The sequence below is a fragment of the Cherax quadricarinatus genome, chromosome 10 (genome assembly GCF_038502225.1).
Source record: "Cherax quadricarinatus isolate ZL_2023a chromosome 10, ASM3850222v1, whole genome shotgun sequence".
Lineage (NCBI taxonomy): Eukaryota > Metazoa > Arthropoda > Malacostraca > Decapoda > Parastacidae > Cherax > Cherax quadricarinatus.
The window spans coordinates 29,928,358-29,944,631 of record NC_091301.1 but is presented as its reverse complement, the minus strand read 5'-3'; the positions used below and the strand labels follow the sequence as shown (position 1 = coordinate 29,944,631).

Sequence of the window (16,274 nt, the reverse complement as noted above, 5' to 3'; positions counted from 1 at the left end):
ATTGACTACAAACTCCTGTGCCAGGCAACACACCCCACCACTATTTAAGAGCTTGAACCTGCTTAACATACAAAATATCCACTTACTTTATTGTGCCTAGTACATACACAGAACATTATTCTCCATTATAAACCCTTCCCTCAAACACCTTCTTGAGAGCTACAATAGAACGTACTTACATAACGCAAGACACAAAACACTCTTTGATATCCCTCGTGTCCATCTCTCTCGATCCAAAAATGCAATGCATATAAAGGGTCCCAAGATCTGGAATTCATTGCCTAATAATACAAAAGGGCCCCTGCCTGCACACCAATTCAAGGCACTACTTAGAACTCACCTCACCTCCCAAAACTAACACCACAAACACTATATACTATTGCCACCATCAACCGAAAATTTGCCAAATTTTATAAATTATTTCAAAACTAAAATTGTCATAATCTCATTATTATAGTATGCTAAAATATAATACTGTAACTACCTCTGTTGATATATAATAAATCAATTTTAAATTTGAACCATTTATATGTCTAATATTTAGTAGTCTGTAAAATATAATACTGTAGCTACCTCTTCTGATATTAAATCTCATTATTATTATGTGCTAAAATATAATACTGTAACTACCTCTATTGATATATAAAAAAATTAATAATAAATTTGAACCAACTATGATGTATATGTCTAGTATTAAGTAGTCTGTAAAGCACTAGGTTTAGTCAGCCTGAAATGCCTCGGCATGTCAGTGGCTTTCTTTGCTCTTGCAAACCAATATTGAAGCTAAACATTGTAAACTATGCATGGGAAAAGACTCCTTAAAACATGTCAGTCACATAAATTTTGCAAAGTAATAAAGATTGATTGAGAATGACTTCAAGTGTTTAAATCTGTAGTGGAGGGAAGGCGGGGTTGGGGTTGACCTAGGAAAGGTTGGAGGGAAGGGGTGAAGGAGGTTTTGTGTACGAGGGGCTTGGACTTCCAGCAGTCATGCTCGAGTGTGTTAGGAGTGAATGGAGACAAATGGATTTTAGGACTTGACATGCTGTTAGAGAGTGAGCAAGGTAACATTTATAAAGGGTTTCAGGGAAACCAGAAAGCCGGACTTGGGTCCTGGAGATGGGAAGTACAGTGCCTGCATTCTGAAGGAGGGGTGTTAATCTTGCAGTTTTATAAAATGTAATGTAGGCATGCCTCTGGCAAGACAGTGATGGCGTGAATGATGATGAAAGTTTTTCTTTTTCGGGCTACCCTGTCTTGGTGGGAAACGGCCTATGCGTTAATAAAAAAAAATAAATATTAAGAATTTTATGTTTACAGTCATTTAGGTGGGTGTAAGTGTAAAATAGGGAGAATTACAGATAATGAGAGTAAGTCTATTTTGTTTTGGATATGTTCATGATACAGTAAATAGCATGTGGGGGTGCGTTAGGGAGATGAGGTTTTTTTTTAACTGTGTTTTGAAAATAGTGGTTGAGTCTGCAGTTCTAGAGATTTTGGGCAGAGAGTTTCAGATTTAGGCCTTTTTATGGTCATTGAGTTTTTGAAGGGATTTAGCTGGACATGAGGAATGTCATAGAGATTTCTGTGTCTGGTATTATGTCTGTGGGTCCTGTTGCAACTATCAAGAAAGCGTTTTAGTTCAGGATTAATATTAGAATTTATAGTTCTGTAAATGTACTGACTTTTCAGTGGTCCAAGAGAGATCGACATGTCATCATATGTTTCCTCTCCTAAATGCAGGTTTGTGTGATTAGTACAGTATGTATGGCATTTATAATAAGTAGGTTTAGGGATTTGAAGTAGGACATAGTGTGTTGTCTAAAATTTGAGTTTGTGATGGTTGATAGCTTCCTTTTGCTGTGATAATTGACTTGAAGTAAACAGCTGAGATAGAACCCCAAGTACAAATTATGTAAGTGAAGTATGGGTAAATGAGAAAGCAGCAGTGTTAGTAGTAAAATTTAATCTTAAGAGAGTATATCTACAGGTTTTGATACTCCTTTTTTTAATGAGTTGGATGTGAATATTAAATTTTAACTTATCTACAGACCTAGGAACTTAACCCTCATAATTTTTTTCTATTTTGGATTCAGTGCTTTTGATATCTAATTATAAACATGGTTTATTCCCAAATGTTATGTAGAATTTTTTTTTTTCTCCACTATGAGTGAGTTTGTTTATCATCCCGGTGTAAATGTTTGAAGTTGGTGAGGGAGGGTAAGTGAGAGTATGACTGATACAGGTTGTCTTCAGCATAGATTTAAGATGCTGTGTGAAATTGATATAGAACCTCCATCTCCATTGTTGTTCCTCTTAGATTAATGTCAATAAACTTTATAAAACTTAGTTCCTTGTAAAATAATCTTGAGAAGTGCTTAAGAATATATTTTATAAAGTAGAAGAATGAGACTGAAAATGTACATGCAGTTATTTTAACTAGTTCTGTTCAGTATTTCTAATCTTTATATTTCTTCTGTTCCTTCCATTATGAAAAAAACATGAGCATAAAACATAATTTTTATCATTTTTTATATTTATGCTGAAAAGTTTCATAGCCATTGAGAACTTGATAATTAAGTCATATAGCTACTACCTCATTTTGTGGCTCAGACCAAAAAATTATAAACAGTCTTGATACAGTACATATATGGTACATGTATTCCACTTTTGGGACTTCTCATTGCTTACACGAGGCAGGTACTACTGAGATGTTGAAGAAGATAGATAAAGCTTTGTATGCCATAAACACTACATATTTCTCTATTCAGTATGAGATTAAACTGACCTCTCTTCAGTTACAAGGAATCTCTCTGTGTGAAACTTAGGGAAATTTCACAGAAATTTGCTTTTAGTGGTACTGTAATTTAATGTTGAAATTTTCTTGTTTCCCATATAAAATTTTGTTTAACAGATTGAAAAATCAGTCTTTGAAAATACAATCAACGACATCAATGGAATGTTCGTGGAAGCTGAGAAGATGTCTTGTGGTCGTTACTGTGAGGGTTGTCTTGGATGCCTAACAGCATACCTTGTATTCTTCTGCATGGAGACACATTATGAACAGGTTGGCATTCATTATTTAATCCTTTTTTTTTTTAATGTGATATACAGTACTTTGTATGTGTCTTGTCACTGTCATGAGACTGGTTTTACATTTTATGACCAGTAAAGATTGAGATATGTTTTATCTCTTAAAAATGAACTTATTGAGGATTTGCATGGTATGCTACAGGCTACCAACCATTATCGTATATTGTCCTGACAACCACATACAGTGCACATTCCATGCATTGTATGTATTATTCTGAGCCTCTATAATGTATGTGAATGGTATACAATACTGACAGAATGAAGAATTAGATGTGCAGCATCTGGGTACCTTTATTTGTTGAACATTTTGCTATCCAGTAGCTTTATCAATGCAAATTCCCTTTGTATCCATGATTTATATTGATAAAGCTACTGGATGATGAAACATCTACAAATAAAGATACCCAGATGTTGCACATGTGTCTAAATCTTCATCCTCTATGATGCTTGTGCTTGTTGTGCTGTTGTTAGATCCTAAGGCTAATCCAGCATTCCACAGGTTCCTCAAGGGTTTCAAAGGATAGAAAATGAGTTGTTGCCACGAAGTAGAATGGCCGGAAGCCAACGAAATTCAGCATGTAAACTGTACACATTCAGTTGAAACTTCTTTAATCCCTAAAATAGGTATTAAAACTTGTAGGATATCTACATTAACAGATACCTCTCAATGTATATAACATTGTTGATAACTGTCTTCTTGATGGTTATTGAGACTGCATGTAGCTTTTGCATTATCATTCAAAAATACATTAATTCCTGAAATTGTGATTAAAGTACAGTATGCTCTTAGTGTTTATGTACTGAGAGATGTACATCTGTGTCTGTCTGTATACAGTATACAGTGCTCTGAGCATTTGATAGTAACTGGTGATGAAAAATAATAAAAACTTATTTTAAATTAATAAAATGCATTTTGGTAGAAACTACGTACAGTAACCCTGCGATTTAACAGACTAATAGAGGGAAGCGGATGGCTGGTAAAGTTGATGATTGTGGTGGATAGTGATGCGTTTGTTTTGCTATGATTGTATCGCTAACATGTATTTCTCTAACCAGTGGACTTTGTTAGTTTCCGAATCAGTTGACCAAGAGGTTTATGTCCTGTGTTTCTAAAGTTTGTTAAATTGAGGTCTATTAAATCAAGGGTTTACTGTACTTGATATCAGATGATCACAAATGCGTGAAAAAAAGGTTAAAATACAGTGGACCCTCGACCAGCGATGGCATCGATTAACGATAAATCTGACTAGCGATACATTTTATCGCAAAAATTTTGCCTCGATTACGCTAAAAAACTCGACCAGCACTATTCGTTCCATCTGAGACGCGTCCACTTCTGGCCAGTGTTTACAAGCCAGCCAGCCACCGCGGTCGCTTCCAAGCATACAATCGGAACATTTCATATTATCACAGCCTTTTTAGTGATTGCACCTGCAAAATAAGTCACCATGGGCCCCAAGAAAGCTTCTAGTGCCAACCCTACAGCAAAAAGGGTGAGAATTACTATGGATATGAAGAAAGAGATCATTGCTAAGTATGAAAGTGGAGTGCATGTCTCCGAGCTGGCCAGGCTGTATACAAAACCCCAATCAACCATCGTTACTATTGTGGCCAAGAAAACGGCAATCAAGGAAGCTGTTCTTGCCAAAGGTGCAACTATGTTTTCGAAACTGAGATCGCAAGTGATAGAAGATGTTGAGAGACTGTTATTGGTATGGATAAATGAAAAACAGATAGGAGGAGATAGCATCTCTCAAGCGATCATATGTGAAAAGGCTAGGAAGTTGCATGACGATTTAATTAGAAAAATGCCAGCAACTAGTGGTGATGTGAGTGAATTTAAGGCCAGCAAAGGTTGGTTTGAGAGATTTAAGAATCGTAGTGGCATACATAGTGTGATAAGGCATGGTGAGGCTGCCAGTTTGGACCAAAAAGCAGCTGAAAAATATGTGCAGGAATTCAAGGAGTACATAGACAGGGAAGGACTGAAACCTGAACAAGTGTTTAATGGTGACACTGACAATGTTGTGAAACACTTTAGGAATGTCATAAAGGAACGGGAGGTACAGGCCTCTATGGGCAGATATGTTGTGCAACAGAGGTCCAGTGACTCTCAAGCTGGTCCTAGTGGCATTAAAAGAAGAAGGGAAGTAACCCCGAAAAAGGACTTGCCACCTCAAGTCCTAATGGAAGGGGATTCCCCTTCTAAACACTAAGACCATCAACACACTCCCCTCTTCCCATCCCATCAGTCATCATCAGATCTTCAATAAAGGTAAGTGTCATGTAACTGTGCATGTCTTCTTCAGTTTGTGTGTATTAAAATTAATATTTCATGTGTTAAAATTTTTTTTTTTCAATACTTTTGGGTGTCTTGCACGGATTAATTTGATTTCCATTATTTCTTATGGGGAAAATTAACTTGACTAACGATTATTTTGACTAACGATGAGCTCTCAGGAACGGATTAATAGCGTTAGTCGAGGGTCCACTTTATAAGTACACCCGTTAATGACAAAAGATAAATATAACTTTATTGCCTAAAGCTGTCAGGACCTAAATATTGATACATCATAATATGCCTGTTTGGCTAGCTTCAGTGAGACTGCAGCCCCAGATACTTCCCACTAATGTTGGTTTGTTACTAAATCAGAAAAAAAAAAATTGAAGTGGTGTACATTAAGACTTTTGTAAAGATCCTTAGTGTAGGGAAAGATATAAATCATAAGATGTAAGTCGGGATCGGATCAGCAGTCAACAGGTATGCAGTTTCTGATTTCCTAACAAAAATTTCTGTGGATATGTATTGAATGAATTTTACCCTGAAGGCAACAGACTTCACTTTTGAATGTAAAACAAAGTGCTGTACTTGAAGGTATTCAAGAGAAGGATATGTTGCACACTGGAGATTGTCAGAGTTTATCACACACGTGGCATGACGTCCAGTATGGCTGATAAGTTTAATGAATCATGTGATTGCAAAAGCCTCAGTAGGAGAACATTTTGGCCAGAGCTGCAAATATTATACAGTATACCCCAGGTTTTTGTAGTTAATCCATTTCAGAAGGTTAGCCGAAATCCGAAGTAATATTTCCCATAAGAAATAATGTAAATCCAATTATTGGTTTCAGACACCCAAAAATATTAACAAAAAATACATTTTATAGAGAAATATAAATGACTAATTTTAATGATAAATAAACATTACATACCTTTATTGAAGACTCTTGTTGGTGAGTAGTATTTATTTGTAGTCCCAGGCAGACTACATCCCAGGTGTATACCTACTGGCTACATACACTGCAGCCTACAGCCATATTACCATCGACATACCATGTTCACTGAGTTTAATCGTTTCTAACAACTACCTTTAGATGCCATCATAAACAAAGGGAGAAATAATGAATATGTAATTCATGCCAAGAATTGCAAACAAAAGCTTATGTATTAACCCTTTCAGGGTTTCCGACGTACTAGTACAGCTTACACACCAGGGTTATTGACGTACTAGTACGCCTAAATTCTAGCGCCTTCAAATCTAGCAAGAGAAAGCTGGTAGGCCTACATATGAAAGAATGGGTCTATGTAGTCAGTGTGCGCAGTGTAAAAAAATCCTGCAGCACACAGTGTGTAATGAGAAAAAAAAAACTTTGACCATGTTTTTGGTTGAACCCTTTGACTGTCGCAATCCCCAATCCTGAGGCGTCTCCTGGTTTTCCAAAATTTAAAAAAAAAATTATTTTTTCTTATGAAATGATAGAGAATCTTTTCCTGATTGTAATGACACCAAAAAAAAAAAAAAAGAAATTTGATGGAAAATGACGGAATTATGCTCTCGCAAAGTTAGCGACCTCGGTGATATTTACAAATCGGTGATTTCACCCACTTTGAGTCCTATTTTCGGCTAATTCCATTGTTCCAGTCGACCAAACTCACAGAACTCCATTTTTTCTATCGATTGAGTACAAGAAACTGCCCATTTACCGATTTAAACTACCCAATAACGTGGTCAGAAATTTGCAATTTGGCCAATTTCACGAAAATTAAAAAATATGACAATTTCAAAATAAAGTCCAGAATGAACAATGCAGACATTCCTGGCTCTAAAATAACATTTTCTTTGTTCATCAGTCACGTCTCCAAGCTCCTCTGATATTACTCTTGCTTTCTATTTTGTATTTTTATTCAAACAAAAAATAGAAGATTTACTGTTATGCAGGCTACTGCAATATTGTAATAATTGTACAAATAACGTCAGCCCATTCATGACTGCATATTAGAATGGCTAGTTGGACATTTATTGGACAATGACATCATTTGTTTACTTTTGAAAATCGGCAAAAATCAAACATTTCCTCTACTTTGAGCTCCATTTCAAGGTTCTTTTTATAGTAAAACCAATCAAAATCACCTCTATTTCTATAATAAGTTTTCCATTCTACCAAATGAGACCAAGAAAACGAGCGTACAACCATAATACTTTACGAAAATAGACAACAAAGTCGGCATTTTAATTAAAAAAAACGTTCAGTTTTTTTTTTCTCATGCACTGTGTACTGCAGGATTTTTTTATGTGGTGAACACTGACCACACAGACCCATTCTCTCGCATGTGGGCCTACCAGCTTTCTCCTGCTTGATTTGAAGCCGCTAGAATTTATGAGTATATATACGTCAAACACAGTACCTCGTAAGACGTATATATACGGCCTAAACAGTCAAAGGGTTAAAACAGCGACTTTGCACTGTATTTTTGTATGGTATTTATGGTTTTATTCTAGTTTTCCTGGTCTCATTTTATAGAATGGAAGACATATTACAGAAATTGAGGGGATTTTGATTGAATTCACAATGAAAAGTACAGTGGTCCCCCGCTCTTTGTAGTTCTCGGCAGTCGTAAATTTTGCCAATCATAGGGGTATTTTCGTATAAACATGGACTTGCTTTTCATAGGTTGACTCGCGAGTCGTAGTTTGTCCAGGACGCGTACCCATGGTGTGAGCCGGGGCGGCCGCCAGTCTGGCATTGTTTACCAGTGAGCGAAGGTCCCCTCACGTGCTCCAGCAAAATATTTCATAATATTCCATTTATTTTAGTGCTTGCAAGTACTAAATAAGCTACCATGGCTCCAAAGAGAGCTCCTAGTGCCAAGCCTGTGGTAAAGAAGGTGAGAAATACGATTGAATTTAAGAAAACCATCATTGAACAATATGAAAGTGGTACAAGTGTGGCCGAACTGTCCAGGATGTATAAGAAACCCTACACAACCTTATGTTCCATAGTGGCCAAGAAAAAGGAAATAAAGGACGCTGTTGTTGCAAAGGGAGTAACTATGCTGACAAAAATGAGATCACCAGTACTGGAAGAGGTTGAGAAGTTATTATTGGTGTGGATAAATGAGAAACAATTAGCAGGAGATACTCTTATGACTTCGATTATTTGTGAAAAGGCTAGGCAGTTGCATGAAGATTTGGTAAAGAAATTGCCTGCAAATAGGGGTGATGTGAGTGAATTTAAGGCCAGCAAAGGCTGGTTTGAGAGATTTAAGAACCGTAGTGGCATACACAGTGTGGTAAGGCATGGTGAGGCTGCCAGTTCGGACCACAAGGCGGCTGATGTGGAAGAATTGGTGGAAAACCACAATGAATAGCTCACCACTGAGGAGCTGCAAGAGCTTCAGCAGGAAGAGCAACACATCGCAGCTCAGAATCTTGCTGCAGAGGAGGAGGAAGAGAGATGGAAGAAGGTGCCTTCTTCAGAAATTAAAGTGATTTTTACTATGTAGGGTAAGATGGAAAGCTTTATGGAGAAACATCACCCTAACAAGGTTGTTGCAAGCCAGGTTGGCAACATGTACAGTGACAAAGTCTTGGGCTATTTTAGGGAAGTGTTAAAGAGACGCCAGAAACAGAGCTCTCTCCACAGTTATTTTGCAAGACAGGACTCCAGTGACTCTCAAGGTGGTCCTAGTGGCATTAAGAAACAGAAGAGAAGCAACCCCAGAAAAGCAAATGGTACCTGAGGTGTTGATGGAAGGGGATTCCCCTTCCAAACTATAAACAATCCACTCTCTCCTCCTCCTCCAGTCTCCCATAGACTAAGAAGAATCTCCAATAAAGGTAAGTGTTATGCTGTTAATGTTTCATTCATCATTTCCTATTGTATTGTTTATGTACTACATGTATATTTCATGTAAAAAATTTTTTTGTTTTAATACTTCTGGGTGTCAGGAACGGATTAATTGTATTTACATTATTTCTTATGGGGAAAATTGATTCGTAAATCGTAAATTTCGTTTATAGTAACGGCTCCAGGAACGGATTAATTATGAAAAATGAGGGACCACTGTACCTTGAAATTGAACTCAAAGTAGCAGAAATGTTTGATTTTTGCTAAAGCTCAAAAGTAAACAGATCATGCCACGCGTCCAATACACATCAACTGGTGAGTCTAATATTCTTTCGTCCTCGAAAAGGTTGTAAGGAAGGGGTAAGGGAGGTTTTGTGGGCGAGGGGCTTGGACTTCCAGCAGGCGTGCATGAGCGTGTTCTATAGGAGTGAATGGAGACGAATGGTATTTGGGACCTGACGATCTGTTGGAGTGTAAAGCAGGGTAATATTTAGTGAAGGGATTCAGGGAAACCGGTTATTTTTATATAGCCGGACTTGAGTCCTGGAAATGGGAAGTACAATGCCTGCACTCTAAAGGAGGCTCCGGTTTGGGAAATTAGCATTTTGGAGGGATATGTTGTGTATCTTTATACGTATATGCTTCTAAACTGTTGCGTTCTGAGCACCTCTGCAAAAACAGTGATTATGTGTGAGTGAGGTGAAAGTGTTGAATGATGATGAAAGTATTTTCTTTTTGGGGATTTTCTTTCTTTTTTTGGGTGGGAGACGGCCGACTTGTTGAAAAAAAAAAAGTACGCTGATATTATTTATACCATTTCTACACTAATGCAGTTGTCTGCATAACAGTAAATCTACTATTTTTTGTGAGAATAAAAATTCAAAGTGGAAAGCAAAAGAAATGGGGACGTGACTAATGAACAGAGGAAATGTTATTTTAGTGCCAGGAATGTCTGTCTTGTTAATTCTGGACCCTATTTGGAAATTTGCATCTTTTGAAATTTGTGAAATTGGCAAATTTGCTAATTTCTGACCACTTTATTGAATAGTTGAAATCGGTAAATGGGTGGTTTCTTGTACTTATTCGATAAAAAAAAATGGAGTTCTAGTGAAATAGTTATGATTTTTGTCAACCAGTACACTGGAATTGGCTGAAAATGGGGCTCAAAGTGGGCGAAACTGCCGATGCGTAAACATCGTTGAGACTGCTAACTTTGAGAGAGCATAATTCTGTAAGTTTTCCATCAAATTTCATACTTTTGGTGTCATTATGATCAGGAAAAGATTCTCTATCTTTTCATCAGAAAAAAATAATTTTTTTTTTTTCTGAAAAATTTTCGACCCTGAAAACAAGTTTAGGAGAGGGCCTCTCAACCCTGAAAGGGTTAAGGGCGGTTACTGGGCCAATGCAGATTCATACAGTTTTCTCTAATGCTGGACCAGAGAAAGTGTAATGTTTACCCTTCACCACATGTAAACATTGTTTGTTTATATGCTATGTAATGTGTTTCTTACACAGTATTGAAGAAAATATCATAGATGGATTAATGAAAATATCTATATTAATGTAAAATAAGACATTTAATGTACCCAGGAGTGAGTCACAAACATATGAGTGGCCCAGGTGCACGTGAGTGGTATCAAAGATTTCCAAGCGGATGTACGAAACCCGGGGGGGAACTTCATCGAAAAAAGTGCTCGAAATCCGAATTGAATGGTTTCCGCACCAGCTGCAAACCAGGGGTCCACTTTCTTTGTTTTCAGCATTCAGTAGAGCCCCAACTTACAATGTTCAGCACAGACAGTATTAGCACTTTGAATCTACAGTAATTAATCACTAATAAATGTTGATCTGAAAGTTAAAATTATTGCAAATATTCAGAAAGTAATTTTAAATAATTCTTTTTTTTCTTGCCAAATGTATTATTACTCTGTGTATGTTCTTTTTATACATGCATAGAGAGAGTGCACTCCTTTGGTAGAGATTGGTCAAGAACTAAAATTTTAATTTTTATGCCTGTACACTGACATGCCCATTTGGTGAAATTGATGAGAGAGGGAGCTCATGCTACACATTCCCTCACACAGTATCCTCACCACTACCTTCCCTCACTATATATTTATACCCAGGCACCTGATATACTTACCATAACAGTAAGGGAGTGGTAAGCCTAGGTAAAAAGTCTTAAGTTAGATACATTGTGAGAGAGGGGTGAAATTGAATAAAAGAATGAGAGAGAGAGAAAGATACAAAGTCCAACTGATGCCTGCTGCTACACATTGTATTGTGTAATGTACAGGTCCACATCCCTTTATCCGAAATTCTGAAATTCGAAAAGTTCTGAAAACTGAAGTCTTTTCCTGGAGTGTGGAGTGTCAGTCATCTCAGCGCTGGGTCACATTGCCACATGGTGGCATTGAGAATCATTCTGAAATTTGAAAAAGTCTGAAATTTGAAACAATACTGGCCTGAAGGGTTTCGGATAAAGGGATGTGGATCTGTATTATACGTACTTCTTGTTTTATTTAAAATATTGTATTGTCTCATATTATCATGTATATAATAATTAAACTGTGTTTAATGCTATATGTAAGAGAATGTAAAATATTGGGTAAATATTTTTAACTAAAGAAACGAAACTACATACAGAATATTACAGCTTGGACTGCATCTCTGATTATAAACTTGTTTCTGAAACATAAGTTCTGAACACTCAACTTAAGAACAATATTCAGGAACACAATGCAAGTTGAGGCCCTTATGAATTGTATAGTTTATGTAAATGTATTAAAGATAGTGACTTTGTGTTATTACTTTCAGATGATGAAAAAAGTGACTAAATACGTAGCGGAACAAAATGAACGTGCATGGACTCCCCGAGGTCTACTTATCACCAACCCTATAGAACGTGGACTCAGAGTTGTATCCTTTTATTTTTACTGCCATTATTGATAATATGGGAGGTGTATGTTTTCTACCATCTGTGAGTAACTAGTACAAAAGTGTGCAGTAATTACAGTTGGGCAAGTGCATAATTATTGTTAACAGATCTTCAATGGGAATTCTTAGTATCTACCCTGGTTCCTGTAAATCTTATTGTTTCAGTATGTATGTCTTTATGAACATGATACTTTCATAGTATTCACAGTTTTTTCTCCCCATTTGGTGATACCTTTAACCCTTTCACTGTCTCCCGTGTTTTTTTTTTTATTAACGCATAGGCCATTTCCCACCAGGTCAGGGTGGTACCCCCCCCCCCAAAAAAAAAGAGACTTTCATCATCATTCACTCCATCACTGTCTTGCCAGAGGCATGCCTACACTACAGTTAAAAAACTGCAACGTATCTCGACCCCTCTTTCAGAGCACAGGCACTGTACTTCCCACTGCCATGATTCAAGTCCAGCTTGCTGGTTTCCCTGAATCCCTTCATAAATGTTACTTTGCTCACACTCCAACAGCATGTCAAGTCACAAAAACAGTCTGTCTCCACTCGCTGCTATCTAGCACACTTGCTGGAAGTTCAAGCCCCTTGCACACAAAACCACCTTTACCCCCTCCCTCCAACTTTTGGTAGGCCAACCCCTACCCCCACCTTCTTTCCACTACAGATTTATATGCTTTCCAAGTTATTCTCTTTTGTTCCATCCTCTCTAAATGTCTGAACCGCCTCAAGAATCCCTCCTCAGCCCTCTGGATAATACTTTTAGTAACCCCGCATCTCCTCCTAATTTCCAAACTACGGATTCTCTGCATTATATTCACACTGCACATTGCCCTCAGACATGACATCACTGTCTCCAGCCTTCTCCTTGTTGCAACATTCACCATCCCTGCCTCACACCTATATAAGAGCATTGGTATAGTTATACTCTGGCACTAAAACATTTCCTCTCTTTATTAGTTATGTTCGCAGACTTCTATATTACATTTGCTATATATTGGTTTTTGTAGTGGGTTGGTAGACAGCAACCACCCAGGAAGGTACTACTGTCCTGCCAAGTGAGTGTAAAACAAAAGCCTGTAATTGTTTTACATGCTGGTAGGATTGGTAGTGCCTTTTGTATGTCTCATAAATATGCAAGATTACAGGTACGTCTTGCTACTTCTACTTACACTTAAGTCACACTGCACATACATGTATATGTTTATCTATGCACACTCGTCTGAGTTTTCTTTGATTTTATCTTAATAGTTCTTGTTCTTATTACTTTTCCTTTTATATCTATGGGGAAGTGGAATAAGAATCTTTCCTCCGTAAGCCATGCGTGTTGTAAAAGTCAACTAAAATGCTGGGAACAATGGGCTAGTAACCCCTTTTACTGTACTGATTACTAAAAAGAAGAAGAAGAAAAAAAAATTGTCAGTGGGATGTCTGAATGTGCATGGATGTTGTGCGAATGATAAGAAAGAGATGATTGTGGATGTTATGAATGAGAAGAAGCTGAATGTCCTGGCTTTAAGCGAAACAAAGATGAAGGGGGTGGGAGAGTTTCAGTGGATGAAATAAATGGGATTAGGTCAGGGGTTTCAAATAGAGTTAGAGCTAAAGAAGGAGTAGCAATAATGTTGAAGGATAAGCTGTGGCAGGAAAAGAGGGAGTATAAATGTATTAATTCAAAGATTATGTGGAGTAAAATGAAGGTTGGATGTGAAAAGTGGGTTATAGTATGTGTATATGCACCTGGAGAAGAGAGAAGTGTAGAGGAGAGAGAGAGATTTTGGGAAATGTTGACTGAGTGCATGGGAAGTTTTGAACCAAGTGTGAGAGTTCTTGTGGTTGGGGATTTCAGTGCTAAAGTGGGTAAAAATGTTGTGGAGGGAGTAGTAGGTAAATTTGGGGTGCCAGGGGTAAACGAAAATGGGGAGCCTTTAATTGAGCTATGTGTAGAAAGAGGTTTGGTAATAAGTTATACATTTTTTATAAAAAAGAGGATAAATAAATATACAAGGTATGATATAGCATGTAACAAAAGTACGTAATCTAACAAACGTTGTATTGGTGGATAAAAGGTTAATGGGTAGGCTCCAGGATGTACATGTTTATGGAGAGCCAACTGATATATTGGATCATTATTTAGTTGTAGATACAGTTAGAATAAGAGATAGATGGGGCAAGTGGAAAATGGCAACAAGTAAGAGAGAGGTGAAAGTGTATAAACTAAGGGAGGAGGAAGTTTGGGTGAGATTATTTTTTTTTTATTAACACATTGGCCGAGTTCCACCAAGGCAGGGTGGCCCGAAAAAGAAAAACTTTAATCATCATTCACTCCATCACTGTCTTGCCAGAGGGGTGCTTTACACTACAGTTATAAAACTGCAACATTAACACCCCTCCTTCAGAGTGTAGACACTGTACTTCCCATCTCCAGGACTTGAGTCCGGCCTGCCGGTTTCCCTGAATTCCTTCATAAATGTTACTTTGCTCACAGTCCAAGAGCACGTCAAGTATTAAAAATCATTTGTCTCCATTCCCTCCTATCAAATACACTCATGCATGCTTGCTGGAAGTCCAAGCCCCTCGCACGCAAAACCTCCTTTACCCCCTCCCTCCAACTCTTCCTAGGCTGGCCCCTACCCTGCCTTCCCTCCACTACAGATTTATACACTCGAAGTCATTCTGTTTCGTTCCATTCTCTCTACATGTCCGAACTACATCAACAACCCCTCCTCAGCCCTTTGGACAATAGTTTTGGAGAGATATGTTGTGTATCTTTGTATATATACATGTATATATATGCTTCTAAACTGTTGTATTCTGAGCACCTCTGCAAAAACTGTGATTATGCATGAGTGAGGTGAAAGTGTTGAATGATGATGAAAGTATTTTCTTTTTGGGGATTTTCTTTCTTTATGGGTCACCCTGCCTCAGTGGGAGATGGCTGACTTGTTAAAAAAAAAAAAAAAAAAAAGAATTCTCTGCATTATATTCACACCATACATTGCCCTCAGACTTGACATCTCCACTGCCTCCAGTCTTCTCGTTGCAACATTCATCACCCATGCTTCACACCCATACAAGAGTGTTGGTACAACTATACTCTCATACATTCCCCTCTTTGCTTCTACGGACAAAGTTCTTTGACTCCACAGACTCCCAAGTGCACCACTCGCCCTTTTTCCCTCATCAATTCTGTGATTCACCTCGTCCTTCATAGACCCATCTGCTGACACATCCACTTATAAATATCTGAATACATTCACCTCCTCCATACTCTCTCCCTCCAATCTGATATCCAATCTTTCATCACCTAATCTTTTTGTTATCCTCATAACCTTACTCTTTCCTGTATTCACTTTTAATTTTCTTCATTTACATACCCTACCAAATTCATCCGCCAACCTCTGCAACTTCTCTTCAGAATCTCCCAAAAGCACTGTGTCATCAGCAAAGAGCAACTGTGACAACTCTCACTTTGTGTTTGATTCTTTATACACAAATACCCGCACATAAGAGAGAGAAGCTTACGACGACGTTTCGGTCCGACTTGGACCATTGACAAAGTCACACTAACAGAGGTGGAGCAGGACGGCTATATATAGGCAGGAAGAGGTGGAGGTAGTAGTAGTAGTAGTACAAGAATTGTATATAATACCGACAGGATGAAACCAAGACACATGCACAACACCCGGGCGTCCCCAGTGGCAGGCCGGATGGCGAAACGTCCACAACAAAGACAACCAGACGCCGCACATGTGTCTTAATTTCATCAGTAGTTGTAGTAGAAGAAGAAGAGGTAGTAGTAGTGGTAGTGGTAGAAGTGGGAAATAAGGATGACGAGCCAGTCAAATACAAAGGAAGGGGAGCACTGCAAGAGAGCTAGATACCCACAGAGGGAGAGCAAGCGCACAGAGGTGCGTGAAAGGGGAAGTGGTGAAATAAAATAAATGAAGAAGGAACAGAAACACGAGACAGGAGAGAGAAAGACAACCCAGAGGAGAAAAGGAGAGAGGAAAGGGGAAGAGGAAGAAGAAAAAGAAGAAGAAGAAAAAATGAGGATTCAGGTTAAGTCACGGGTGTTCTGAAGTTTGGAGCATTTTACAATGTAGTGGG

The 16,274-nt window shown here is 37.9% G+C and overlaps 1 protein-coding gene across 1 annotated transcript in view; it reads left to right on the top strand.

Annotated features, from left to right (window-relative positions):
* Positions 1-2,894: 2,894 nt before the first annotated feature.
* The window catches only part of LOC138852503 (golgin subfamily A member 7), a 34,824-nt gene continuing 21,444 nt past the window's right edge, over positions 2,895-16,274 (top strand). The window contains exons 1-2 of the mRNA XM_070083745.1: positions 2,895-3,067; positions 12,042-12,143. Coding sequence (XP_069939846.1) covers positions 2,960-3,067; positions 12,042-12,143 — 210 coding nt within the window. The 5' untranslated portion in view covers positions 2,895-2,959. The remainder of the gene's footprint in view (positions 3,068-12,041; positions 12,144-16,274) is intronic.